Genomic DNA, 24,809 nt, shown 5'->3' with positions numbered 1-24,809 from the left:
CCACCTCCCTGACAGCCATGGGGTGCTGCCATCCCCAGGAAACCTCCACCTGGCCGCCTGACCCCTGCTAGTTACAGGAGGGTCAGCTGGTACTGCCCACAGTACCCACGCAGGCTGGCACAGCCGACAGCAGAGGTGGTGGATGCCATCTCCTCTCCCGGGGACCCACCAATCGCATCCCCTGCTGTGGCTCCCAGACCCACCGGAAAGACGCCAGCTGGCAGGATGCTCCATCCCCGCTCAATCTCCACGGCTCCAGCACCCGCGGCAGGGATGTGTAGCTATGTCTTTAAGAAGGGCCTGGGCTGGGGTGGGAGAAGCGTTTCCATCCAGCCTTTCTCCAGAAACCTGGTTCGAGTTAGTGCGAGCAAGCGACTGCCAGAGCTGGCGCTGTGGCCGCCTCCCGCTCCCGGCCAGGGCAGCCGCCAGTCCATCCCGGCCATGGGGGCTCGGAGCATCCGCTGAGGTGTGGGGCAGCCGCCGTACCCCCTGGCCTTGGGCCCGGAGGGAGAGGAAGAGGAGGAGGCAGAGTTGGGTAAGTAAGAGTTTTGTCCTTTCCTGGCTGTGGGACTCCCTGCCCCGCCCCGGGAGGGCCTGGGAGCGCCGCAGGACAAGGGCAGGGAGTCGGGGGTGCATGACCTGGTGGCTGTCACTGCAGGTGGGGGCAGGCAGCAGCAGCCCCGGGGCTGGCACAGCCGCCTGGCCGGCTCCTGGCTCCTGTCTGTGCGCACCCCGCCGTGGGGATGGTGGGATGGGGCCAGCTGGGCACCCAGCGCCCATCCCGCGAGGGCTCGCAGGCGGGACACACCGATGGTGGCAGTGGGCAGAGCCCCGGGAGGGGTGCGGTGCCCTCTGCTCCCTGGCAGTGCCCGTGCCCAGCAAAAGGACTGGATGTGTCCCTTCTCTTCTTCCTCACCCACTCGGGCTGGGACAGGAAGCCTCCCCAGAGGGAGGAAGGTGCACGGAAGGTGCAGAGGGGCTGGGGGATCCAGTGGCAGTGCGGGGGAGGTGCCAATGCCACCCCTGGCACCCCACGTCTCCCGTAAAGGGCTCACAAATGACAGGTACCAGTGATGGTGGCACGGCACGTGGTGGCAGCCTGGCTCCGCGCTGTTCTCTGGCACAGCTGTTTTGGAGGGCATTCAGAGGAAGCTCTGGGGGTGTGGGTGCAGGCTGTGGAGTGATCAGGGCTGGGGTCCCCCTGTCGCCTCTGCCTGACCCCACACACAGCTTCATGCCGAGCTCTCGCACTGCGCGGGAGGCAGCAGAGCCAGGTGACTGCATCCTCCAGCCCTGGCACACCGGGAACAGGGAGGGCACCGCTGACAGTGCCGGTCCTGGGCAGGACGGTCAGGCCCCCAGAGCAGTTACCAGGACACAGAGCAAGGAAATATTTCTGGTGCACTGAAGGAATCCCAGGAATGCAGAGCCTGGAGGGGACTCGAGGTGGCACAAAGGTACCACGGCAGCTCCAGCCCTGCACGCAGATCCCCTGCCAGGACTCGAGGGGCAGCTTGGGGGTCACCTTCAGCGGGGCAACACAAGGTGTTGTGGGGCTCGGTGTCCCAGCTCTGCCCTCCAGCTTGGCCGGGACCCTGCCGGTGGCTCTGCTGGGACCTGGGACCTCTCAGGGTCCAATACAGCCCTGGGACTCGTCATGGTGCCGGCGCGGGGCTGGGAGCCCTGGCCCCGGCTCTGGCCCGGCCCCAAGCCGTTGTTCTCCAATGAGCTCATCTGCCTCGCTGATTGTGAGCTTTAATATGGCCTCCTGGCCCGAAAATAACCAGCTCGGCCACTTAGCAAGTGTTTATGGCTCCTTCACAGCTGGGTTCTCTGCCAGGAGGGGTCTGCTCCGGGAACGCAGAGCGGGGCCACCCTCGCGCTCAGCCGGACGGAGCCGTGGCACCAGCAGTTCCCCGCGCCCTTCTGCCCCTCGAGCCTGGCACGGTGAGCCCGGGGTCCTGGAGGAGCCCAGATTTGTCCGGGCTCCCAGGAGCCGTGTGGCCGGGACGGCGCAGGCAGCCTTGTGTGCCCGCGGGGCTCGAGGAGGATGCGGGGTCTGGGGCTGCCCCGCACAAGGAGACCAGCGGCTCGGAGTGATGGGCACCTTGCCTGGCTCCCCAGGGCAGGGAGCAGGACAATGGCCACGCTGTCGGATCGCAGCCCCACAGAGGGGTGTTTGTGCAGGGGCCGCTGCCCCCCTGCCTGACACCCTGTGCTGGGTTTGGCTCGGGCTTGGGGAAGTGGCAGAAAGTATTTTCCCGATGGAATTTCTGCGAACCACCCCCAACTCGCCCCAGTCCTTCGCCTTCCTGGGGAGTGCAGAGGCTGGGTGAGGTGGGTGGGAGCCAGCCTGCGCTGCCTGCAGCCCCACACCCGGATCCCTGTGAGCTGAGGCACTGCCACAGCCCAGCCCCAGAAAAGGGACACAGCATGGGCACCGGGGTTCCACCATGGGTGCCACCATGGGGCCCCCGCACTGCTGCGGCTGTCACACCCACCTGCTCCCACATCAGTCACACAAACTGCTCCTTGCACCGAGTACTGATCCAATTTGTGGCTGTTTCCATAACAACCTCCCAGCGCTTTCTGGTCCTTTCTGTTGCTATATGGATGCCGAGATCCGATGTGTCAGGGATGCTCCGTCCTGGGACACAGAGGCTGGGCTGAGCCATCCCAATAATGCCTCTTGGCTCCCAGGGGTGAAGGGCTGCACAAGTGGGGGGCCTTGGCATGCTGGACAGGTTTCCCCACTCTGGAAAAGGTTTTTTCCCCGTCACAGGGATATGATGAGGTTTGGGCCAGGGGAAGGAACCCAAGGGCAGCAGCTGATCCAAGACTCTTGGGGGTCCCTGCATGCAGCCGAGCTTTGTGCAGTCATGGCACTGCCTGGGACACTCAGTGCCGAGAATAGAGACCTTGGAGGTACTGGCAGACAGAGACGACCCTGTTTCTCCTACCTGAGATGACATCACCCCCAGGCCTGGCTCTTGCAATGTCCTGCAGCTCTCACACAGCGGACCCAGCCCCAAAGCTCTTCCCACACCTCCTGATTCCCTCTGTGCACGGCTCCAGCTGCTCTTGCAGCTGACCTCTGCCTCTCGGCAGAAGTCCCCGACCCCTTGCCTTCAAGCATCCCCTGCTCAGCCACCCACCCCACAGGGCCAGCATCGGGGTCCCCACGCAGCCCCAACACCCCTGGTGTGCTCAGCCCCAGACCTCCCACGCAGCCCCATGGCCTCAGGGGTGCCCAGCCCTGGCACCACCTCATCCTCACCACTCCGGGGGCTGTTCAGCCCCAGGACCCCCCCCACTCATCCCTAAACCAGACAACTCCCCAGGGGCTACCCAACCCGAGGGCCCCCGACCCAATCCCATCACCCTGGGGGCTGTCCAGCCCTGGTATCCCCACACTATTGGTCTGAGGGTGCCCAGCCCCGGGACCGCCCCACGATCACCCTGGTACCCCACAGCTCTACCTCCCCGGAGGGCGTCCAGCCCCGGTACCGCCATCCCCATCACCCCATCACCCCAGCCCCGATCCCCCCGCCCCATCCCATCACCCCGGCATTCCCCATCCCCGCGCCGCCCCCGCCCGGCCCCCGCAGCCGCCGCCATTGGGCGCCCGTTCGGCTCCGAGGGGGCGGCGGGGCGGGGGCCGGTGCCGGTGCCGGTGCCAGTGCCGACCGGCGCGGCTCGGCTCGGCGCGGCTCGGCTCGGCTCGGCTCGGCTGGGCTCGGAGCGGCGCGGAGCGGAGCGATGCGGCCCGGCCCGGCCCGGCCCGCGGCTCCTCCCCGCGCGGCGCGGCGGGCCCGGCGGGGGGCGGCCGGGGGGCGGCCCGGGGGCGGCGGCGCGCGGAGCCCGGGCCGGGCGGCGGCGGAGGATGGGCAACGCGCAGCGGAAGGGGCCGCGCAGCCAGCGGCGGGGCAGGATGCGCTCGGCAACAGGTACCGGGCGGGGCGGGACCGAACCTGCGCCCCCGCCGCCCCCGGGAGCGCCGCCACCCCCGCGACCCCCGGCTGCGGCGGCGGGGAGGGGGCGGCTCGGGCTGGGCTCGGGCTGCGGCTCGGCACTCCTGGCTCCCCGCTCCCGGTGGGTCGCTTGGAGGACGCGGGCAGAGGTCACCCCGGCCGAGGCTTGGCCTCGACGGGGACGGCGCGGGATGGGGCTGGCGGTGGGGACACCACGGTCCCCCAGCGTGTGGGACAGGTGCTGGCCCGTACCCCGAGCTGCGGGGAGCCAGCCCCGGGTTACAGGGAGCCAGCTCCATGCAGTAGGGAACCAGCCCTGGGCACGGGGAGCCGTCCCAAAGGTGTGGGGAGCCAGCCCTGGGCATGGGGAGGCAGCCCCAAGGTATGGGGAGCCAGCCCCGGCAGTGGGGAGCCCCTGTAGTTGCTCTCCCTGGAGCTGGGCCCACCCAGGCAGGAGCCCAGTGCCGGTGTAGCCCCCGCAGCCCAGCTCCCTTCTCCCACACACCGCAGTGGTGGTGGGTGTCTGGGGGCTCTGTACCACAAACAATCTCGGGGAGGCGGACAGCCCTGCAGCTCTGCAGGGAGCTGTTTGAGGGGGAGCAGAGGGAGCAGAGGGAGCAGAGGACTCACTTGGGGCTGGGAGCGGGCAGTGAGGGCAGGTGCCCTCTGAGGAAGCCGGGTCAGACAAGCGGGACCTGTCTGGTCACTCCTTTGTCCCCACGTAGCTGGTCCAGGCAGTTCAGCAACCTTCCCAAGGGCTCCAGCTCTTCTTCCAACCCAGCTCCTGGGAATGCCAGAAGAGCCAGGAGCCGGGGTCTGCCACAACTCTGGTGCCAGGCCCGCCGGAGCCCCGGAGTCCCAGAGTGCAGCATGCTGGGCTCTGCTGGCCGCAGCTCCTGCTGCCCTTTCCCTGCCTGCTGGCTTGGGAGCGGGACACAGCAGTGTGGGCAGCATCAGGGAGCTGCCAGCCCTGGGAGAGACCTCGGGAAGATTGCTTAGAAACTGCAGGAGAATGGGGACTGCTTGTCACAGCCCAAATGACTGTCACAGCTTAATAATCAGTGGGCAGAGAGGGTGGCAGCACAGCCTGGTGCTGTCTAATTTTGCAACCGCTGTTTAGCGGTGGGTGCAAAGCACTGAAATGGGGCACAAGAACTTTGAGTTGCACAGGAGGGGACCAGGAGAGATGCTGAGCTGCGGGTCACAGGGGTGTGGGATATGGGGCTGCTCGGTATCCACCACATCACCCTTGGCTCCCCTCTGCGAGGCATGGGAAGTGGGCAGTGATTGGACTGCAGGACTCAGAGGGACCATGGGATGCTGGCCCGTTCCTTCCTGGGAGGCAGGCAGTCCCCAGCCCGCAGGATGCTGCCCTGCAGGTCATCAGGGATGAGGGATGCTGTGCTGGCCACTCCCCAGCACAGTGCCCTCGGCTCCCATCTGCAGGCATGGAAGATGAGCAGTGCCCAGACCATTGGATGCTGCTCTCTGCTCCCTGCCTGCCTCTCCCACCTGGTGTCACTCAGAGGAGAGAACTAATCACACTTCTGGACTGTCAAAGGAATTCTTGGAGCTGCAGGAAGGGCCCAAGGGGGATTGTGGGGCCAGGCTCATCTCTGTCATGAGGCACAGGTCACAGCTCCCTGCCAGACTGGAGATCTCCATCAGATCTCCCTCTGGTGCCTGGTCTCCCTGAGGAGACCTGCATCTGGCTGCTGGGGGCAGGGAGGAGTGGGATTTGGCACTGCATAGCCCAAAACTCGTCTTGGGTGTAAAGCTCGAGCAAATATTTGGACACTCACAGGGCTGCCGGAAGCTCGGTGCCTGGGCATTCCTGAGCAGTTGCGCACAGGCTTCCATGCAGAGAGGTGGCAGCAGGTCCAGGCTGGAGCTTATCTGCCAAGGGGAGGGAGCTGGGGCTCCATAAGGAGCAGCCCTGTGGTGGGTGTGGGTTGCTGGTGGGGTGGGATGTGCTAGCAGGGCAGGGACCTGCCATAGTGGGACGCACCTTGTCTCACCTCAGGCAGGGTCAGCCTTCTGCCCCCTGCATGGGGAGCATGCAGAAGGGTCTTACGCTGCATCTGGGGTCCAGGATCCGGCTTTCTTTGTGGCCCATCAGGCTGGGAATGGCTGCATTGATCTGGAGCAAGTGACCCCTTGCTCTGTCCTCTTGGCCAGTACACGTCTCTTTGGCTCCTGTGGCACTGGTGGGGGGCTCGCAGCCGCCTGCACTCCTTCATCACATGCCAGAGGAGCCGAGTGGGACGAGCCCCAGCCCCTGGCTTGTGTGTGTGGTGATGTTTGGAGCGGCCCCTCAGAGCAGGCAGCATCTTTGTGGGCTGCTGGCACAGCTGTGATGACTTTTCAGGTCTCTGCCTGGTGGTCTGGTGGACTGGGAGGTCTCCGGTTACTGCATCTCTCTTCACTGGCACTACAGCTGCAAGACGGGTCCCAGAGGAAGCACTGGCCATGGGGGAAGGTGTCCTTTGCCCTTGTGCCCCTGTCCATCGGAGCCATGTGTCTGGGTTGCCAGGGGAAAATGCTGGCATTCGCCATCCTTCACCCATCCCGTCGTTTGGGTCTGCAGCATCGCTGGGTGCCTGGCATGGGGTGGATGGGTGGCAAGCCCAGCCCCCGGCAAGGCATGTGCTCCACGTGCTGCCCCCAGGGCCCCAAAGCCGCTCCCTGAATGAAGCCCGGGCTTGGGGCAGCATTCTCAGCTCTGCTGCAGCCCTGGCTCCCAGGAGCCTCCATCCTCTGGGAGAAGCCAGCTCAGCTTTACAAAGCCCCGGGGCACTGGGAAAGTGCTCCCTGAGGAGCCTTTGCTCCAGGCGTTGGAAGGAGCTGAAGTGAGACAAAGCTCTGGGAGCTCTGGCAGCTCCCAGGTCAGAGCCAGGGGGTGCAGAAGGGCCCCTGGTTTGTTAGCTGTAAGGGCTGGGGAGCTGGCGGGCAGTGGCTCAGCCGGGCCGGGGACAGCAACAGGCTGCAGGCGCTGGTTTCCCCATGAGGATTCTTGTCCGATTGCTCCGTGCAGGAATGGCCGTGCTCTGCTGGGAGGACGAGCCCCCATGTGCTGTGTCCCCCCAGGTCGCCCAGCACTCTCAGATGGTGCTTCAGCCACAGCTGGGGGATGTGTAGGTTCCGTGATCCTGTCCAGCTCAGGGAGTCCAGCCTGTCCTGGCGATAGCATCCCTCTCCAGGTGCTGCACAGAGAGGGAGGTGCATCCCTGGGCGATCCGCCGTGAGGGCGGGTGGATGTGGGACGGGCTATGCAGAGCCACAGTCGCTCCACCATCCTTCCCCAGGGAAGGAAGAGGGGCCGGGGCTAGGACAATGGGCTGTGGCACTGACTCAAACAGCCAGTTCCTGGTCGCTTCCTCTCCCCGCTGGAGCTGGAGGCAGCAAGGACAGGGAAGCTCAGTGCTCTCGGCCTGGTTTGAGGCAGGAGCTCCTGGGTGGCTGGAGTGAGCGGTCTCCCTCAGCACTCACAGCCATGGCCAAGGTGGAGTGGCTCCTGGCACCCTGGCACCGGGCAGGTAAGCCAGGCAGCAGGGCAGGGCTGGGGCGGGCAGTGGGGGCGGTGGGATCTGCAGGCACTGCTCACTCTGCAGGGCAGGACCCTGGGCTGGGGGCAGCTGCTGGGCACAGACCCTCTGGAGGCCATGCAATAGCCCCAGGGCCAGTGCCTTCCAGCAGTACCAGTCTTGTCCCACCCTTCCCAGCCTGACCTGAGCTGTGGAGTGTCCCTGTCCCTTTTAAATCCTTCTGCCATTCCCCAGCCTGGTGGGGTATCCTTGCTCTTGACAAAGCAAGAGAAAGACAGAGACTCCCAGCCCATGTGTCCCACTGACCACTCATCAGTGCTGCAGGGACAGATCCTGCCTGTCCTGGTGCTACGGTGCCCTCCTGGCAGCTTCCACGTGCTGGTGGCAGCAAGAGGGAGGACCGTGGGACCACGGACCGTGGGTCGACACAGGCATCACAGACACCCAGGACCCTTGCTGTTGTCACTGCTCTCGCTCCTGCTGTAGCTGATTTCAGGTCTCAGGCCCCTTTGTCCCAGGGCCTCTGGCCGCATTCCCCTCTCAGGCGACTTCCTCACATTGTCCCGGCCCCGCGGAGTGTAAAACCAGCCGGGCACAGGGGAAGCCGTGCTTTCCTGGAAGGACCCCTCTGGAAGCAGCCTCTGGCACAGGCAGCTGACACTGGGCAGAGTGGTGAGCACTGCCTGGGCTTCCGTGTGCCACCGAACAGTCCCAGCCAGGCTGGGGATGTCACCGTGGGATGGCTGGTGGGCAGCCAGCCATGGCCACCCTGTGCCCAGTGGTTCCTTCGGCCATGACGCGGCAATGGTGGGCTGCCAGGGCCGGCTGGGGCTGACAGGTTGCCATGCCAGGCTTCCTAAAGCTCTCAGGAAAGATTTGTGCCTGGAGTTTTGCTGGGAAGCACGGGAGAGTAAGGGTTGGAGTATGAGGAGGCTGCCAGGGAGCCTCGGCAGGGCTGGGGGAGGGCTCTGGGTGCTGGTCCTACTGCCCATGGTGAAGGGCTTGGTATGGGAATCTGGGTCCAGCCAGACTCTGGGGCTCCAGTGCCTGCCCCAGTGCTGCTGTTCCGGCCCCGGGAGCAGTGGGTCTGAGCCCCTTGTCAGGGAGCAGCCTGCGTCCACCTTGGCTGGTGTGGTCCCGGGCCAAGCCCCGCTGCCAGTGTGGCCGCAGGTGGTTCCCATCCCCACAGCATGGGCAAATGGCACACTGGGCTCCTCCTGGGCCAGCCTCGCCAGCCAGATCCTGCAGCACACGCACCTCCTCTCTACCAAAACTCCCTGACTGGGGCCCATCACACTGCCAGGACCGAATGTCCTTGCACACTGCAACTCTGAGTCCTGCCGATGGACAGGGACATTATTGAATGGTTTGCTGCTAGTGGTTTTCATAGAAACCTCTCACATAATCCAGCCTTCTCCCCATGAACTGAGGGACCCCCACAGCTGCCAAATCCACCCTGCCAGCAACTTCTGCAGTGCCCTTGTCTCCCATCAGTACAAAAATTGGCTGATTCCTTGTTAAACAGAGCTTGGAAGAGCCGAAAGCCTCTGGCAGATCCGGTGTGTCGAGACAATGTCATTTCTCTGTGCCTGTGGTCCTGCTGGGCACCTGTGTGGGAGCACAGGGCTGTGCTGTACCAGGGTCCTGGCATGGCCAAGCTGGGGTCTGGGCATGGCACCTCTGAAAGGCTTCCAGCCCTCTGGCCTCAACCACCAGCAGGTCAGACACCTGTGCAGGTGGCCCTGCCTCACTGGGGGCTTGGAGCTGTGCCACCAGACATGTGACAGTGGGAGGTGACCTGGAGAGGGTCAGGTTTGGACAGGGCACAGTCTCTTGGCTTTCGCAGTGAGGGCTCATCCCAGGCACAGCGTGTGCAAGCGGCACACGGGGCCGGTCTGCTCAGTGAGCACCGCTGCCCTGTGGCACTGGGCCTGAGGGTGTCAGCAGGGTGTCACTTCAGGATTTCATTCAGACCTGGGCGGGCATCCGGCCCTGGAGCTGCCGTGCACGCGGATGCAGCTCCACATCCCGCGGGGAGCTGGTCCGGCAGGTCGGGTTCGGCAGGGGGTGAGCTTGGGACAGGAGGTGTTTGTGCGGCCGCTGCCAGCTCCCTCTGTGTACTCTTTTCCCTTCCTCTCCACTTGCTGTGGAGCAGCATGCGCCTGGCTCCGTACCACGGGAATGTCACCAAGCCGCACGCGCCGGCCGTGAGCAGTCCGGTACCGGGGCAGGCCGCGGCACTTGCTTGAAGCCGGTGGCACACGGTCCGGGCACTGCAGCACACGGCTCCGGCCAGCGAGCTCGGGGGACTGTCAGGTTCATTCTCGGCCCCAAGTTTGCTGCCCTCGCCCTCCGGCGTGCTCGGCGCTCCGGCCTGGCGGCAGCTGCCACTGTGCCCGTACCCGTTGCCATGGCTGCTCTGCTGATGGCGCATCGCCTGCTGCTGCCGTTACATCATTGCTGCCAGTGCTCCACGCTGGCAGAGAGGGTCCCAGCAGCTCCAGACGCATCCCCGGCATCTCCTGCGCGTGGGGAGCGAGCCTGAGAGGGAGAAGTTTGGCGGTGAATTCAAGCAAGAGGCATCGTCTCACAGGAGCTTCGGCCTGGATTGAAATAGCTCTGATGGCTCTGTCAAATATCTCCCTGTGGATTCGGGATGCCTGGGCTGTGGGTGAGTAGGGATGCTGGCATGGAGCAGGGGTGACTCAGGAGATGCTGAGAGGCTGGGGGTCCTGCAGGGATGCTCTTCCCGCAGGAGAGAGTGGAGCTCAGCTCCCCTTCAAGTGAACTTCCCTGGAATTCAGCCTCGGTCCTTGTGTACCCACCATGGCCACAAGACCCTGGACACTGACTCACGCTCAGCAGGACTCTGAGGCTGCAGCATAGGCTGCGGCTGATGGTGCTGACTCTGGGAACATCCCAGGCAGATGTCCATTAGCAGGTAGAGTCAGTGATGCTGCCTGCTCCTCTCCACAAGCCCTGGGACCAGGAGGGGGCCTGGTGCCAGCAGGGAGCATGGTGAACCCCCACCAGCCATGCCTCAGTTTCCCTCAGCAGCAAGGCTGGCCAGGCTCAGGTCGAGACTGCTGGAGTTGGTGGGATGGAGCTGTCCCTCTGGCTCTGCTGTCCCTCTGCCTCCGCTGTGCCAGGATGCCTTTCATCTCCCGCAGGCATTCACCACGGTGCGAGCCCCTCAGAGGTATTTCGTGCTCTGAGCCTGTCTCTGATAAGCGTGGTGGGAGGGTCGCTGCCAAGGGCACTGGCTCAGCTCAGCTGCACTATCCCCGCCAGCTGCTGTGTCCTCCTGCCGGACACTCCTGCTTGGCTGGGGCATCCAGTGCCCCCAGATGGGGGTGGCAGCTGGGCTTCCGTGGACGCTTCCGACATGCCCTTGTACTGAGCCTGCATCAGGCTGCTCCCAAATACTGCCCATGCCTTGGGAGCACTGTGGCAGTGGCACTGAATCGGGACTGCCGGCTCCTCATTCCCCGTCGCCGAGCTGCAGCGTGGCGCTGGGCTGTGAGTGCTACTCCCAAAACACCCCCAGAGCCACTGCTCCCAAAACAGCCTCAGCGTGGCTGCTCCCGGGGAGCCAAAGCCTCAGGATGCTGCTCACTCTGGCACAGTGCTGTCCTTGCGGTGCAAGTCTGGGGCATCTGGGTGCCAGGAGATGGCTCGGCTCATCCGTTCTTTCCCCCAGCCCTTCTCCCCAGCTGGGAGATGGAACCCATGATGCCCACGCCTTGGCAATGCCAGCACCTCGGCACTGCCAGCACCTCGGCAGTGCCTGCAGCACTGCCCACAGCGGCGCAGGACTGCACTGGGTCACTCAGTCCCAAACGAGCACGCGTCGGTGAAGAGGGGGAAGCTCCATGGGGAGGACCCCGGCGCTGCGTGTTCCCCTTCTGGCCGAGGCTGTCCCCGCTGCAGGGCAGGGTGCTGGGCGTGGGTGCTGCCGCGTTTCCGCCGCGCCCAGGGCGGCCCCGGCTCTGGTGCTGTGGTTTGCCCACGCGGTCGGAGCCCAGGGTGGGTGCCGGGGTGGCTCGGCAGCACGGCCGAGGTGCGGAGGTGAGCTCCCGTGCTCCGGGGAGGGCGGCAGCGGCTTGGAGAGGTGCAGGGGCAGCAGGGGGCTGCTCAGGGTGTCCCCGAGTCCTTGGTGGGGCGCGGCTGCAGGGGGATATATGGGCAGAAGGTGAGGAGCATCAGCTGTGCTGAGGCCAAAGGCTGGGGCTGTGTGAGCCAGGCAGGGGGTGCAGCAAGCCAGGAGTTGGGGTGCACCCTTGCGGTGTTCTCAGAAGTGCTGCGGCAGCAGTGGATCCCCCACCTCGCCAAAAACAGCAGGTTGGGGTCTGGGGTCTGCAGAGGTGAAGGTGTGGTCTCTGCCCCTGGCACTGTGGGTCAGGTTTTTGGGGAGATGCCCAGCCGTGCCTTGTGCACGGGCACACACATGCACACATGCGCCCCAACACCTCTTGGTTGGTATGGAAACGACTCAAATTATTTAGAGGAGGAAGAAGGGGAAAAAAAAAAGGAAAAACCCGGTGTTAAGGCCCGTCGTTATGGAAACAAATTATAAAAGTAACTAGGCTGGGGACATGGCACCTTGCTTTGGGGTGCTGGGCGTTGTGCGGGCTCTGTCAGCTGGGGGAAGGGTGGGCATGAGGGCACCCAGGGGCACGAGAGTACTGTAGGCAGGAGGGCATCTGGGGGCAGGAAGGCACCATGAGCAGCAGAGGGATGCTCGTGATGCAGTGCAGATGAGCTGGGCCACAGATGCCTGACCAATGGGGGCAGAGGGAAATGTGGCTTGTTCTGGGGGTCCCACACCTGTTTTGGGGCCACTCCCCTTCCCAGGTAAATGGGATTGCTTCTGCTGCCTCCGCTGGGGCCTGGCACGGAGCAGGCTTTGGCAGCAGGGCAGTGGTGTGGTCCTGGGGCCCGGCACTGCACTGCAGGTGGCAGAGGGGAAGTGTTTGTCCCACACCGGTAATCAGAGCGTCTCAGCTGATGGGGATGGGGATGGGGACAAGGACTGTGCAGCGGAGGATGACCCTGAATCCCCAGGGATGAGCCCCTGGTCATCCATATCCCTGTGTAAAGCTCCCAGAGACCCGCTCAGTGCCTGCTGGGGCGCAGGTGCCCTCGGAGGCAGCATGCCAGCAGTGGCACTGCCTCGGCTCCATGCTGGGTGCAAACCCACACCCGCTCCAAGCAGTGGTGCCAGGGCTGCGGTGTTCCCATGGCAAAGCCTGTTTGTGGGAGCAGCACTCAGCTCCCCACAGGGCCAGTTCACTGCTGAGCCCAGATCCTGCTTCCAGGGACTTTTCCACCCATCGGGGTGTTTCAAAGGGTCTGAGCAGTCCTCACAGAGGCTTCCTTCCCTGGAGAGCTTTGGGGGTGTCCAGGCCAGGGCAGGGCATGTGAGCCCCGAGCTGCAGTGCAATGGGAGCGATGGGTCCCTGGCTCCTGCCTTTCAGCTGCAGCTTCTTCTCCTCCGCAGCCAGGACGTTGCTCCACCAGAGCGTGCAGCGTTTCCTGCGCCCGGGCGCGGTTAGGCACGGGTGGCAGGGCTGGCTTCCTTCCCCAATTTCAGCCAGTTCCCTTCTTGGCAGCCCTCAGGGGCAGTGTCCAGCCCCCAAAGCGGTGGCGGTGATGAGGGCTGGTCCCAGCGGGCAGCAGCCTGCCAGGGTGGGACACAGCCACATCCCGGCATTTCTGGAGAGCTGGGGTGGGATGAGCGCTGTGCTGGCACAGCGTTATCCCACAGCAGCACCCGCAGGGAAGCCACCCCCCACCTGCCCCTAACCCCACTCTCTCCCCCCTGCAGCCACCTCTAACCTGGACCTCGAGAGCAAGAAAGGCGCCCCCACCAAGCTGCCATGGCAGCAACCCGTGAACGTCTTCCTAGCAGCTGGGCGCCCGCCGGGCATGGAGCAGCTGCACCAGGAGGCCCAGCTCAACCTCCAGAGCTTGCTGCAAGGTAGCAGGGAGAGGGGCTGGGGTGGGCTGGGTGAGGGTGTTGGGTGGGTGCTGCCCTGGCTAGGTGATCACCCTGAGACTGTGAGCTCATCTCCCACATGCATGTCTGAGCCACTCCTCAGACCTCACCAGCCTGCAGGAGTTGGGTCCTGGGGGATCCCAGCCTCCAGTAGCCCCTCACTGATCTCTGCTCCCAAGTCACTGCTGTAGGTGCCAAAGCAACTGGGACCAGGATCACCTGCTGGGGCCACCAGGGCACCCATGAGCCCCACCAGAGCACGGTTCTCACGAGGGCCTCAGGGACCTGCCACTGATCTGCCTAACTGGATCAACGTGTCCAGTGGTTTTTGTTTCCTTCCAATCTCTGGCCCAGGCTGTCACGCGGCCCTGGCGCGGATGCTCCTCAGGCATCAGATGAGATCAGCAGCTCAGCCATCCCCCAGCTTGTAATCTCATTAAGTCAGCCTGAGCAGCACTGCTTTCCGCCAGTCCACAGCCACCAGCATTAATTAGCTCAACAATTGCAGGATGGGGACACACTGAGTTCCTGGCTGTCCCCAGTGGGGCTGTTTCCCAGCGAGACCCACCACATCCCCTGACTGCGCCCCGGGAGGAGCAGGGCCAGCTGCTGGGATCTTTGTGCTTCTTCAGTTCTCCCAGACCCTCCTTGGGGTCTCCCTTCCTCACCTTCTGAGCTGCCACTTCTGAGCAGAGATGGCCAGCTAGGCTGGGAACAGCCAGAGGGGATAGTCACCATCCCTTCACACGTCCCCTGCTCCGGGGTCTGGCAGCAGGAGGAGAGTCCCAGGTGCCGTTTTTCTTGCAGAGGAGTATGAGGAGCAGTACACCGAGAGCAGGGTCACCGGGCAGACCTTCCGCGCTGCTGGACACCTGCCCCCCGACACCTCCCCTGAGCCGTCACCTCGACCCCCACCTGCCAAGCGCCTTGAGTTCGTGCTTATGGTGAGTTCTGGGGTGGCGGGGTGGGCAGCAAGTCCCTGTTTGTGTTCCACCCTTGTCCCTTTGGTGGCTGATGTGCCTTTCTCCCTGTAGCCCCCGAGCCAGCGAGAGGCTGAAGAGGAGAGCACCAGCAGCACTGCGCTTGGTGCTCGGCCCCCTGACACCTCCCTGAGCCTCCCCACCAGCCCGGACAAGCAGGCCCCCTGGCCCAGGGCCTTCCCCCTGCCCACCGTGGAGGAGAAGCAGTGGCACCAGCCCAGCTCCATCCAGACCAACATTGTCCCCATCAATGTCTCGGGTAGGGCAGCACCCCATGGCGCGGAGGGGGGACATGGGGTGCAGGCAGAGATGTGCCCCAGCAGCCATCTGGGGCAGGGGTGGGTGGTGGGAGGGGGCTGTGGCTGCGAGCTGTGTCCCTGTGGGTTAGGTGGGCACCGAGGCAGAGAGGGGATAGCAGGGATATGCTGGCGTCCATCATTCCCAGCCATCCCTTGTGCCATCTGCAGCTTTGTGTGTCTGGTCCGCTGGCCATGCTGCTGGCAGGTCTCGCATCCCCAGTGTAATGCCCCGCCAGCCAGGCCTGTTGTCTCCCGGGCTCTCACCACACGCCGTGCACCCGGCCTGTCTCACCTTCCTCCTGTCTGTCCATCTGCTCATCCTCTTGGGGCCGCACCTCCCAGCAGCGCGGTCCTGCCCAGTCCCTGCAGACACAGGTGCCACGCTCTGGTCAGAGTCTGGGGCTGCTGGCTGGGTGAGGTGCGCCTTCTGAAGGGCAGAGGTGTCTGTCCGCCCTTTCCCTCCATCATGGAGAGCTGTGCCAGGGCCACGCTGGTCCCTCTCCATGGCTCATGTACATGTCCCCAGTGTAGCTCAGCACAGCAGTGTGGGGTCCGGCCTCACCAGCACAGACCAGTGCCTGTCACACAGCACAGGGCTGGTCTCTGCATCTTTCCATCCATCCCACCTCCATCTGCAGCATTTCCCACCATGCCTCCATGTCCCCCGTGCTTGCCCCACATGGCTCACACCATCCTCCTGCCATCCCACACTCCCACCTGTGTCACCATGCCAGGCTGGGGACAGGCAGAGAACATGGGTGAGGAGGGGGCTGAGCTCCCGCCCCGGCAGCGGCTCCCGGCACCGCGGCGTACCGCTGTTTGTTTTGGCTACAGGGCAGCACTTTGCTAGGCACGCGAGTGCTCGTCACTCCCTGTTTAACACAGAGACCGCGATGAACCCAAAGTCCACCCTGCGGCGTAGACGGACCATTATTGGATTCCCTAACCTGTCCCTGCGAGACCAAGGTGACGGCAAGAACCGCGCAGGCGGCACCCGGGCAGGGCTGGCACCCCCCTGAGCTGTCCTGACGGGCGGCACAGCCATCCTGGGGCTGGCAGCCAGCCCGGGCACAGATGGGCTCCCGGGGACACCCCGCCCGCGGGAGGTGCAGGCACCCCATTGACTCTGCGCCCTCCCAAGGCACCGAGGTGCTGGGCACACTGGTGACACTGGGCAGGCCTGGGGCTGGCATGGCACTGGGGGCAGCCCCTGCACCCTGAGTCAGGGTTCTGAGACAGGAGTCACCCAACCTTGGCTCCAACCGCTCCCTGTGCCCACCTTCCCCGTGGGCAGACCCTGTCGCAGGGTGCCATGGCCATGGGGCACACACCTGGCCAGGTCTTTGCTGGGGCTGGTGAGCTGGCCACGCCAGTGCTCAGGGTGTGTGTGTGAGAGTGCCTGGAGTGCTTCCAGGCTGGCATTGGACCCTTGGGAACAGCAGCCACTGGGGCTCAGGGGCTCTGTCCTGCTGTCCCCTATGGAAGGTGTAGAGAAATCAGAGCCAGCCTGTCTGTGGAGGCGGGTAGGGACAGGGGGAGAAGCCACGGCACCAGCTGCTTCAAGGTGGTTTTCACGGGGTAGAAGGAAGGTTTCTTCCCATGACAGTGGTCAGACCATCAACTGGTTGTCACAGCTCCTCCCTTGGAGTCGATCAGACCTCAGCCCACCACGGCCTTGAGCATCCCTGTCTGCTGGGGGTGCTCAGAGCGGGGCTCCAGGTTCCTTCTCCATCCTGGCTGTGCTGAGGTGAGGTGGCACTGAGAGCCACCGCAGGGCTCCAGGCTCCTTTCCCATCCCAGAGGGGCTGTGATGGGGTGGCACTGTGAGCCACCATGTCCCTCCCTGTCCCAGCTGGCAGTGCCTGACTTGGCTCCTCCTGATCCCCATCTATGTCCCCCCCCACGGAGCAGCACCAGGGCAACACTTTGGTTGCCATGGGACTGATGTCCCCATGGATGGAGCCTCCTGCCATGGCTGCTGATTTGTCCATGGCACATTCCAGCCAACAAATCCACATTTTATGCCTGGGCAGAGGTACAGCCTCAGGACTGGCCACGGGCTGGGACGGCGTGCGGGGCAGGGCCGTGTCCCTGTGAGTGAGGCAGGATGGTGCTCAGCAGGCTGTGTCTCTCCCCGCAGGCAGCGCCAACGGCCCCACGTCCAGCACACACACGCCCATCGTTGAGTCCCTGTCCTGCAGCTTCGTGCCTGAGACCACGAGTGGGGGGACAACGCCCCAAGAGATCGGCCCTCGCCAGCCCCTCTCGGCCCCGCTGAGGAAGACCTTCAGTGACCTCGGGGCCCGCTGCTGCCAGCCACTTGCTGCCATGGATGGGGCAGCCAACCCCTGTGCCAGTGCCTGCAATGGGACACAGGGCACCCCTTTTCCCCCGCCCTGGAGTGCCCTGGGTTATGGGAGCCCCCCCCACCACACCACTGGCCCAGGCAAGGGGCCCACCTGCACCTCCCCAGGCGGCTCCATCCCGTCGCCCAGCCCAGGTTCACCCGCCGCCTCCACCTCCTTCTTCATCGCCACAGAAGAGCACATGGGCAGCAACGGGCCCAGCTTCTTCTCCGGCCCAGTGCCTGCTTCCCCCCCCAGCTCCGGGTGTGTCCAGGAAGCCAAGGGGAATTTCTTGCCGGGAAGCCGAGAGGAGCCGGAGCCAGTGGCAGGGCCGGTGCAGCTGGAGGTGGAGCGGGCAGGGTGCCGGTTCCGTGAGCGGTCACTGTCGGTGCCCACTGACTCGGGGTCCCTCTGCTCTGTGGACATCGCATACACCGAGACCCGGCGAGGCAGCGCCAACTACGCCCTGAGCTACCCCAGCGCCAGCTCCGAGGGCAGCACCAGCACTGACAACATCTCCCTGGGGCTGGAGCCCGAGGGGCAGCGGCGGCGGCGCTCCAAGAGCATCTCCCTGAAGAAGGCCAAGAAGAAGCCCTCGCCACCCACACGCAGCGTCTCGCTGATCAAAGAGGGGCAGGACGGTGACGTGGGGCTCAGTGCGGCACTGCCCAAGGACCAGCGGCCCAAGAGCCTGTGCATCCCACCAGAGCTCCAGGGTCACCGGCTGGTGCACGCCGACCCACAGGGGAGTGCAGGGAGGGAGCCCAACAGCACAGCCACCCCCCACCAGTGGCATCTCACGGACTGGAAGGCCGGCAGTGATCCCTACCAGTCCCTCTCTGGCTCAAGCACGACCACAGGGACCACGGCCGTTGAGTGTGCCAAGACACGGGGCAGCTCCGAGTCCCTCGTGTCCCCTTCAGTCTCCAGGGCCACAACGCCCTCCCAGCTCTCAGCCGAGGCAGACCTCAAGACCTCCTCTCCAGGCAGGCCCACGGGGCTGATGTCCCCATCCAGTGGGTACTCCAGTCAGTCAGAGACCCCAACCCCCACCGTCCCCACCTCCACCATCCTCGGGCACTCCCCGCACCAGGTGCGTGTGAGGCCACTGGTCCCTGAGAGGAAATCTTCTCTGCCCCCCACGTCCCCCATGGAGAGGAGCCCCAAGGCCAGGCTATCCTTCGACCTCCCACTGACCCCACCCGCCCACCTCGACCTCTCAGGGCTGAAGATCTCCCTGAAGGGGAAGACGAAGGTCAGCCGGCACCACTCTGACTCCACCTTCGGCACCAAGCTGGCCCAGAAGACCAGTCCCATCACACCCATCATGCCCGTGGTGACACAGTCTGACCTGCGCTCCGTCCGCCTCCGCTCCATCAGCCGCTCAGAGCCAGAGGACAACACCGACGGCCCAGAGCACATGGACGAGCCAGCACGCGTCCCCTGCCCAGGGCCGGAGAGGAAAGTGAAGCCACCTGTGGCGGAGAAGCCACCACTGGCCAGGCGCCCCCCGTGCATCCTGCCCAAGCCCCTGGTTCTGCGGGAGGAGGGTCCCCTGTCCCCCAAATCCCCGCCAGGCACTGCCGCCAAGGAGGAGGGGGTGCCACAGGATGTCGTCGTGGTGCTGCGGAGAGGGGAGCTGAGGAGGGGTCTGGGGGAGCCCCACTTGTCCCTGACCCCGGCAGGACCCCGGCGGCTCTCACAGGGCAGCCTGGACGAGCTGCGGCCGGAGCGCAGCGGTGCCGAGGGGGAGCGCAGGAAGGCCAAGGTGCCGCCGCCAGTGCCCAAAAAGCCCAGCGTGCTGTACCTGCCGCTCATCCCGGCCCTGGCACAGCTGGGAGCTGGTGTGGGGGACCTGCCACCCACCCCCAGCCCCATCATCACGCTGGACACTGAGCCCACCTGCTGCGACCCTGAGGCTGAGGATCCGCCGTCCCCCAAGGCTGTGGGCACCACGCCTGCCAGCGAGCCTGCCTCAGAGCAAGGTGAGGGTCTCCCCACCCCTGTGGTGGGATCACCCCAGGGATAGGGGTTCCCCATGCTGCACAGGGGATTCACTGCTGTCTCCTCCCTGCCCACAGGCAGCTCAGCAGAGGCTGGCACGGAGGAGAAGAGCTTTGCCAGCGACAAGACGGCCGAGTCCATTGTGGAGGAGGACGATGAGGTGTTCACGACCTCCCGCACCACGGAGGATCTCTTCACAGTGATCCACAGGTAAGGCTGGTGCAGGCACTGGAGGGCATAGCCCTTGTGCCCACTGTGTCCCACCACTGTCACAGCACCGGGTGTTGTGTCCCCCCACCACGACACCTCCGTTTTCCATACTGGGGCCAATGTTCGTCCTTGGGCACAGCCCGGTTGCTGCTGCCTTGAGTGCAGTGCAGCCAGACTAGGCCACCAGCAGGGAGGGTCCAGATTAGTCCCACCTTCCAGGAGCACCACCTGCCATGCTCGTGTTGTCACCTTGCTCCAGCAGAGCAGGATGGGCACTGCTGTGCCCCTCGCTCTGGGGCCTCATCCCACCCCCAGGCTACTCCCACCCGTGTCCCTTTGTTGCCTAGGTCGAAGAGGAAGGTCTTGGGGCGGAAAGAGCCTGGTGACACCTTCAGCAGCCGACCCACCGCCCACTCACCTGTAAAGACTTCAGGCTCCTCAGCTGGCGAGTCCCTGGCAGCAGCAGGCAGCAGTGGGAAGTCTTCCAGCAGGAATGAGGATTTTAAAGCCCTGCTCCAGAAAAAGAGCAGCAAAACCAGCCCTGGTACTCGGCCATCTGCCGCTGAACTGCTCAAGACCACGAACCCGCTGGCCCGGAGGGTCATCACAGAGTTTGCCCCTGAGCTGGACGGTGCAAACAGCCCCAAAAGCCAGCCCTGACCATGCAGGGGCCCTCCAGCCGGAGGGGTGGCGATGGCTGCAGAGGGAGCGCTGCTGCAAAGGGCTGTCCTGGCTGCTGGGGAGCCCCTGTGTCCTGCTGGGGCGTTCTTCTGCTTTTGTTCCTTACTTGGAGAGCTGCTGGCAGAGAGGCAGTGGCTGGAGCCCAAGCCCTCATGACTCTGGGCCCTTCCCACGGGGGAAGCAGCTGGGACTGGCCCTGGCTGAGCCCGTTCAGGGATTGAAGGCGCCTGCCCAGGAAGCAGAACAGAATCACAGCCCCAGGTGTTGTCCCATGCCCGCAGCAAAGCAGCTTGAGACTCTTTGGTCCCTTCGGCATGTGGTACTTTAAACAGCTTTTCTAATGCACAGTGGTGGTGATGTTTGATTCTCTTCCCTTTGACATTGTACCTTGAGTTTCCCATGCAGAGGTCCCTTGGATGAATTCAGCTGGACACACAGAGATGCACTTTGGGAAGACGCCAGGGGTTTGGCTGGATCTGCGGTTGCTTTCGAAGAGTCACAGGAGGTTCCCTGTCGTTGCCCTGAGCATCCTCCCTGTCACACGGGGAACTGGCACCCGGCGTCCGCAGCCAGCGCCACCACCTCAAGCAAAACCCCCACCCCTTGAAAGCCCCCAAAATGCTGCATTTTGGAGCTCCTCAGCTCTCAGTCCAAAAACAAACCCCGGGGTCACCTCCCCTGCCAGCGGCCCTGGCCTCACTGCACAGGGGGTCCAGCAGCCACCCCACTCCCCGCCAGCCCCCGCACCGGGGGTCCTGCACCCCGCTGCCGCCCGGGGCGATGGGGGTGCTGTGCCATGGGAAGGAAGCTCGTCCCCAGCTCTGCCTCCTGCATCTCCCGGACGGACGCTGCGACAACTTCTCCTGCTGCCCCGGCCACCGGAGGCCCTGGGATGCTACCGAGATGGTGGCTGGAATCCAGATGGATATCACCTGAGCCACCTCCCTGGTGACTCCTGGGGTCCCCCCCGGGTTGCCCACCACTCACCCGTGCCCGCTGGCCACCAGGGAGCTGAGCAAGGCCGAGTGGGACACGTGCCATCAGGGCACGTGCACGGGGCCATGGAGGAGGGTTTGCACGGGGCCATGGAGGAGGGTTTGCACGTCCCTGGGTGGGATTTGTCCCCCTCACCTGCAGCTGCCTCTTCCTGGCTTGGCTCCAGCATGGGGGCCCCAGCTGCCAGTAACAGAGGCCGTGGTGCGGGGCTCCAGGGCAGGGCAGGGAGGAAACACAGAGCTACAAGCAGGAGCACGGCCATGTGCCCAGAGAAACAGGAAGGGCCAGCTGCGGCTGACAAGGAAACAGGGTGTTAGGGAAATTTCCGCTTTATTTCTTGATGTATTTCCACTCACTCCAGCCCTCCCGCGCTGGGACGGAGCGGTGCAGTGGGTCCAGGCAGCAGCAGGGCACCACGGGGTCTTTGCCCCACTAGGAGCATCCCCGGGGAGCACAGCCCGGGCAAACACCTCCCCTTCCTTGCCCCCACTCTGGATCTAATCGCACTGAGGCTTCAGTTGGTTCTCCTCTCCTCCTCCCTCCTGGTACTCGCCCATCTCTCCCTTTCCTCTCCCAAGGCTGCAGATTTAAGCCTGTAATTAAGAGCCAGGCTGAGAAACTCAGGAAAAAAAAAAAAAAGGACAAAAAAATAGCTCTAATGAATGTCCACATTTCACCCCATCCTGCAGCCCCAGCCAGTGGCAGAGTGCTGGTGCGGGATGGGGCCAGGGCACATCTTGGGAAGCTCTGGGGACGGGTACATTTTGCACATGACTGCTCAGGAAACCAGGGACAGAGCCGGCAAAGGGGGCTGGGGGCAAGCACGGGGCAGGGACCCCCCTGCAACACCCCCAGCACCACTGGCAGCTGGAGTGGCCGTGCTGCCGGGGGGGAATGTCCAAGTGGGCCAGAGGTCAACTGTGGGACAGAGACTGGCCGTGGAATGGAGATCGGAATGGAGATTGGCCATGGGATGGAGATCCTAATTTCCCTGGCTGGAGGAACATGCTCTTCCTGGGGCTCTTCCTGAGGCTCTTCCTGAGGCTCTTCCTGGCTCAGTGCTCGTCCCTGGCCGCTCGCTCCCTGCTCGCTCTGGCTGCGGCTGTTCCGCTGGGAGGGCAGCGGGGTCCCGGGAGGCGCGCGGCCGGCAGGACAGCCCTGCCCGGGGTGGGGGCCGCCAAGGTGCCAACTACGGAATGTTGTACTTTTTATCTCGCCAGCTTGGTAAAGTGCTCCCTGCTGCCCGCCTGTGCCTGTGCCTGTGCTTCTGTGGGCTGCCGAGGGACCGGCGCTGGGGAGGTGGGCACGCCCTGACACCCCCGGGTGGCTCCGGGGGAGCCCGGCCCCATCAGCCGCGGCCCGGCGGCTCTGGGGGAGGCACAGGGACACCGAGGGGCCAGGGACAGCCCAGGCTGGGCACTGGGCACAGGCCGGAGCGCGGGCCGGGGATGGTGTGAGGGGCTGAGGGTGGACTTGGCGTCCTGGGGGCGGGTGGGATGGGTGGGAGGGAGAGGGACAGGGAGAGGGACAGGGACAGCCCGGGGGGCAGCGCCGGGCACTGGCTACAGGCCGGGGGCAGGACTGAAGTGGGGAGGGGTGGACTGGGAGTGGACTTGGCACCTGGGGCAGGTGGGGTGGATGAGAGGGATAGCCTAGAGTGTGGGGGACAGTCCTGGGCGGGCGCTGGGTACGGCAGTGGATGCCGAGCGCAGCTCTGTGCGCCGGGCGGCTGCAGCCCCCGCCGGGCGGGCGCAGCCCCGTGTCCGACAGCCCCGTGTCCCGCAGCCCCGTGTCCGACAGCCCCCGCGGGGCGGGCACAGCCCCGTGTCCCGCAGCCCCGTGTCCCGCAGCCCCATGTCCGACAGCCCCGTGTCCGACAGCCCCCGCGGGGCGGGCACAGCCCCGTGTCCCGCAGCCCCGTGTCCGACAGCCCCGTGTCCCGCAGCCCCGTGTCCCGCAGCCCCCGCCCGTCGCGGCCCCGCGCGGCGGCTCCATCCCGGCGCGGCGCGGGCAGCCGGGGGCCTCGGGGCGGGGCAGGGGCGGCCCCCGCCCGGCGCGGCGCGGGCAGCTCGGGGCCTTACGGCGGCAAGATGGCTCCGAAGGGGAAAGGCAAAGCCGGGAAGGGTGAGCGGGGCTGGGCGGCACCGGGACCGGGACTGGCCGGGCGGGGACCCGGGGGCGGCACCGGCACCGGCCGGGCGGGGGACCGGGGGCGGTGGGGGCCGAGCCGGTCTCAGAGCCCGGCAGGGGCAGCGGGGACCGGGCCGGTCTCAGGGTGCTCGGTTCACAGGCGGCGACAGCGGCGGCGGCAGCAGCGAGGGCAAAGCACAGGGCCCGAAGGGAGGCGGCAGTGCCGTCAAGGTGAGCGCGGGGGGCGGCGGGGCCAGGCGGGGTACGGGTTCTCAGCTCCGCCCCCGCGCCTGGAGGCTCGTCCCGCCCGCCGGCCCCGCTCGCCACAGCCCCGCTGCCCTCTCTCCAGGTTCGGCACATCCTGTGCGAGAAGCACGGCCGGGCCATGGAGGCCATGGAGAAGCTGAAGGCCGGGCAGCGCTTTAGCGAGGTGGCGGCACAGTACAGCGAGGACAAGGCCAGGCAAGGGGTGAGTGCTGCACCCGGGACGGGGCAGTGGGGCCGGGCAGCGCCTGCGGGAGCCTGGGCCTGCTCCTCACCGCTGTCAGCACGGACCCGCCCCACGGCCGCATCACCCACCCTCCCTGCACTGAATCTCAAAGCTTAACCCCGACGGTCCCTTCCTGCAGGGAGACCTGGGCTGGATGACCAGAGGCTCCATGGTGGGACCATTCCAGGAGGCAGCGTTTGCCCTGCCTGTGAGCAGCATGGACAAGCCCGTGTACACAGACCCTCCCGTCAAGACCAAGTTTGGATACCACATTATCATGGTGGAAGGCAGAAAATAAAACATGAATGATCATGATGACCTTGTTGACTGCTTGAATCCTGAGTCCCAGACACCTTGGCCTTGGAGCAAGTCGGGCACAACCGGCAACATGTCTGGAGGCAGCTGGCTGTCCCTGCCCACTGTGCTGGCAGAGCAGGGCCCTGCCTAGAGAGGTAAAGTGTCCCTGGGAAGGGTGAAACAAGAGCCTTTTACAGATACTGAAGCCCCTGTTGCCTGGCAGGCCAGCCTCTTGCTTCTCCTTCTGTGGAGATAATGGTCTCTCAGCAGAATGAGGTGCCCAGGCTTTTTAATCTGCAAACAGAAAGGGACAGAGGGGTCCCCAGGGCTTGGTCTCCATCTCCATCCTCCCCAGGAGGGTGCAGACAGCTCCTGTGGTGCAGCTGTGCTCCGGGGCTGCAGGACAGTCCCTTCAGTGAAGGGTGGGTAACACTGCAGCTGGGTCAGGCCAGGCAGGGAAGGGAGCTGGGGGCAGGAGAGAAGGAAGAGCTCTCCTGAGCACAGACTCACCTCTTCCTATAGCTCCACCTTGCCCACTCAGAGCTGGGGGAAGAAATTGGATAACTCAGGTCTGAATAAGCAAAAAGCCACTAAACGCTTGTGTGCCACTTCGTGCGCTCCCCTGTGCTGTGGGGTGTGCAGGTGAAGCAGCCCAGCAGGTTCCTGCCATCTCAGGAATCCATCCCAGAGCCGTGATCCCCTTCCTGCCCACAGAGCCCCCAAACCAGCCATGGCGCCAGCAACAGGCACCAGCTTTGTTTACAGGTGAGCACCATGCACAGAGCTTGGAGATGAGGAAACATCAAAGAACAAAAGGCCGTTCCCGAGATTCCACAGGAGGAAGAGGTGAGGTGAAACCTTCT

The 24,809-nt window shown here is 64.9% G+C and overlaps 2 protein-coding genes across 11 annotated transcripts in view; both read left to right on the top strand.

Annotated features, from left to right (window-relative positions):
• NHSL2 (NHS like 2) overlaps nucleotides 1-22,273 on the top strand; it is a 29,185-nt gene extending 6,912 nt beyond the window's left edge. The window contains exons 1-8 of one of the 10 annotated variants that reach the window (XM_032123886.1): nucleotides 351-535; nucleotides 13,344-13,496; nucleotides 14,322-14,458; nucleotides 14,549-14,753; nucleotides 15,628-15,759; nucleotides 16,934-19,123; nucleotides 19,220-19,352; nucleotides 19,700-22,273. In XM_032123886.1, the coding sequence (XP_031979777.1) occupies nucleotides 13,445-13,496; nucleotides 14,322-14,458; nucleotides 14,549-14,753; nucleotides 15,628-15,759; nucleotides 16,934-19,123; nucleotides 19,220-19,352; nucleotides 19,700-20,012 (3,162 nt within the window). In that variant the 5' untranslated portion in view covers nucleotides 351-535; nucleotides 13,344-13,444 and the 3' untranslated portion in view covers nucleotides 20,013-22,273. Of the gene's footprint in view, nucleotides 1-350; nucleotides 536-3,845; nucleotides 3,948-5,974; nucleotides 7,508-7,591; nucleotides 10,188-10,224; nucleotides 11,585-13,343; nucleotides 13,497-14,321; nucleotides 14,459-14,548; nucleotides 14,754-15,627; nucleotides 15,760-16,933; nucleotides 19,124-19,219; nucleotides 19,353-19,699 lie in introns of those variants that run through there. The other 9 variants (XM_032123881.1, XM_032123883.1, XM_032123885.1 and 6 more) reach the window with 9 other exon arrangements.
• A 776-nt stretch (nucleotides 22,274-23,049) lies between these two features.
• On the top strand, nucleotides 23,050-23,967 carry PIN4 (peptidylprolyl cis/trans isomerase, NIMA-interacting 4). Its single transcript, XM_032124323.1, has 4 exons — nucleotides 23,050-23,153; nucleotides 23,320-23,390; nucleotides 23,509-23,628; nucleotides 23,789-23,967. The coding sequence occupies exons 1-4, from the start codon at nucleotides 23,120-23,122 to the stop codon at nucleotides 23,945-23,947; spliced, it is 384 nt and encodes a 127-aa protein (XP_031980214.1). The 5' UTR covers nucleotides 23,050-23,119; the 3' UTR covers nucleotides 23,948-23,967.
• The last annotated feature ends 842 nt before the right edge of the window (nucleotides 23,968-24,809 follow it).

The sequence above is a fragment of the Corvus moneduloides genome, chromosome 14, assembly GCF_009650955.1.
Source record: "Corvus moneduloides isolate bCorMon1 chromosome 14, bCorMon1.pri, whole genome shotgun sequence".
Classification (NCBI taxonomy): domain Eukaryota; kingdom Metazoa; phylum Chordata; class Aves; order Passeriformes; family Corvidae; genus Corvus; species Corvus moneduloides.
Note: the sequence above shows the minus strand (reverse complement) of the source record. Positions and strands in the feature narration are given on the sequence as shown.

Coding starts and splice junctions, on each gene's coding strand:
- PIN4 (XM_032124323.1), top strand. CDS start 23,120: ATGGCTCCGAAGGGGAAAGGCAAAGCCGGGAAGG. Junction 23,154..23,319: donor GAAAGGCAAAGCCGGGAAGG/GTGAGCGGGGCT, acceptor CTCGGTTCACAG/GCGGCGACAGCGGCGGCGGC. Junction 23,629..23,788: donor AGGACAAGGCCAGGCAAGGG/GTGAGTGCTGCA, acceptor CCCTTCCTGCAG/GGAGACCTGGGCTGGATGAC.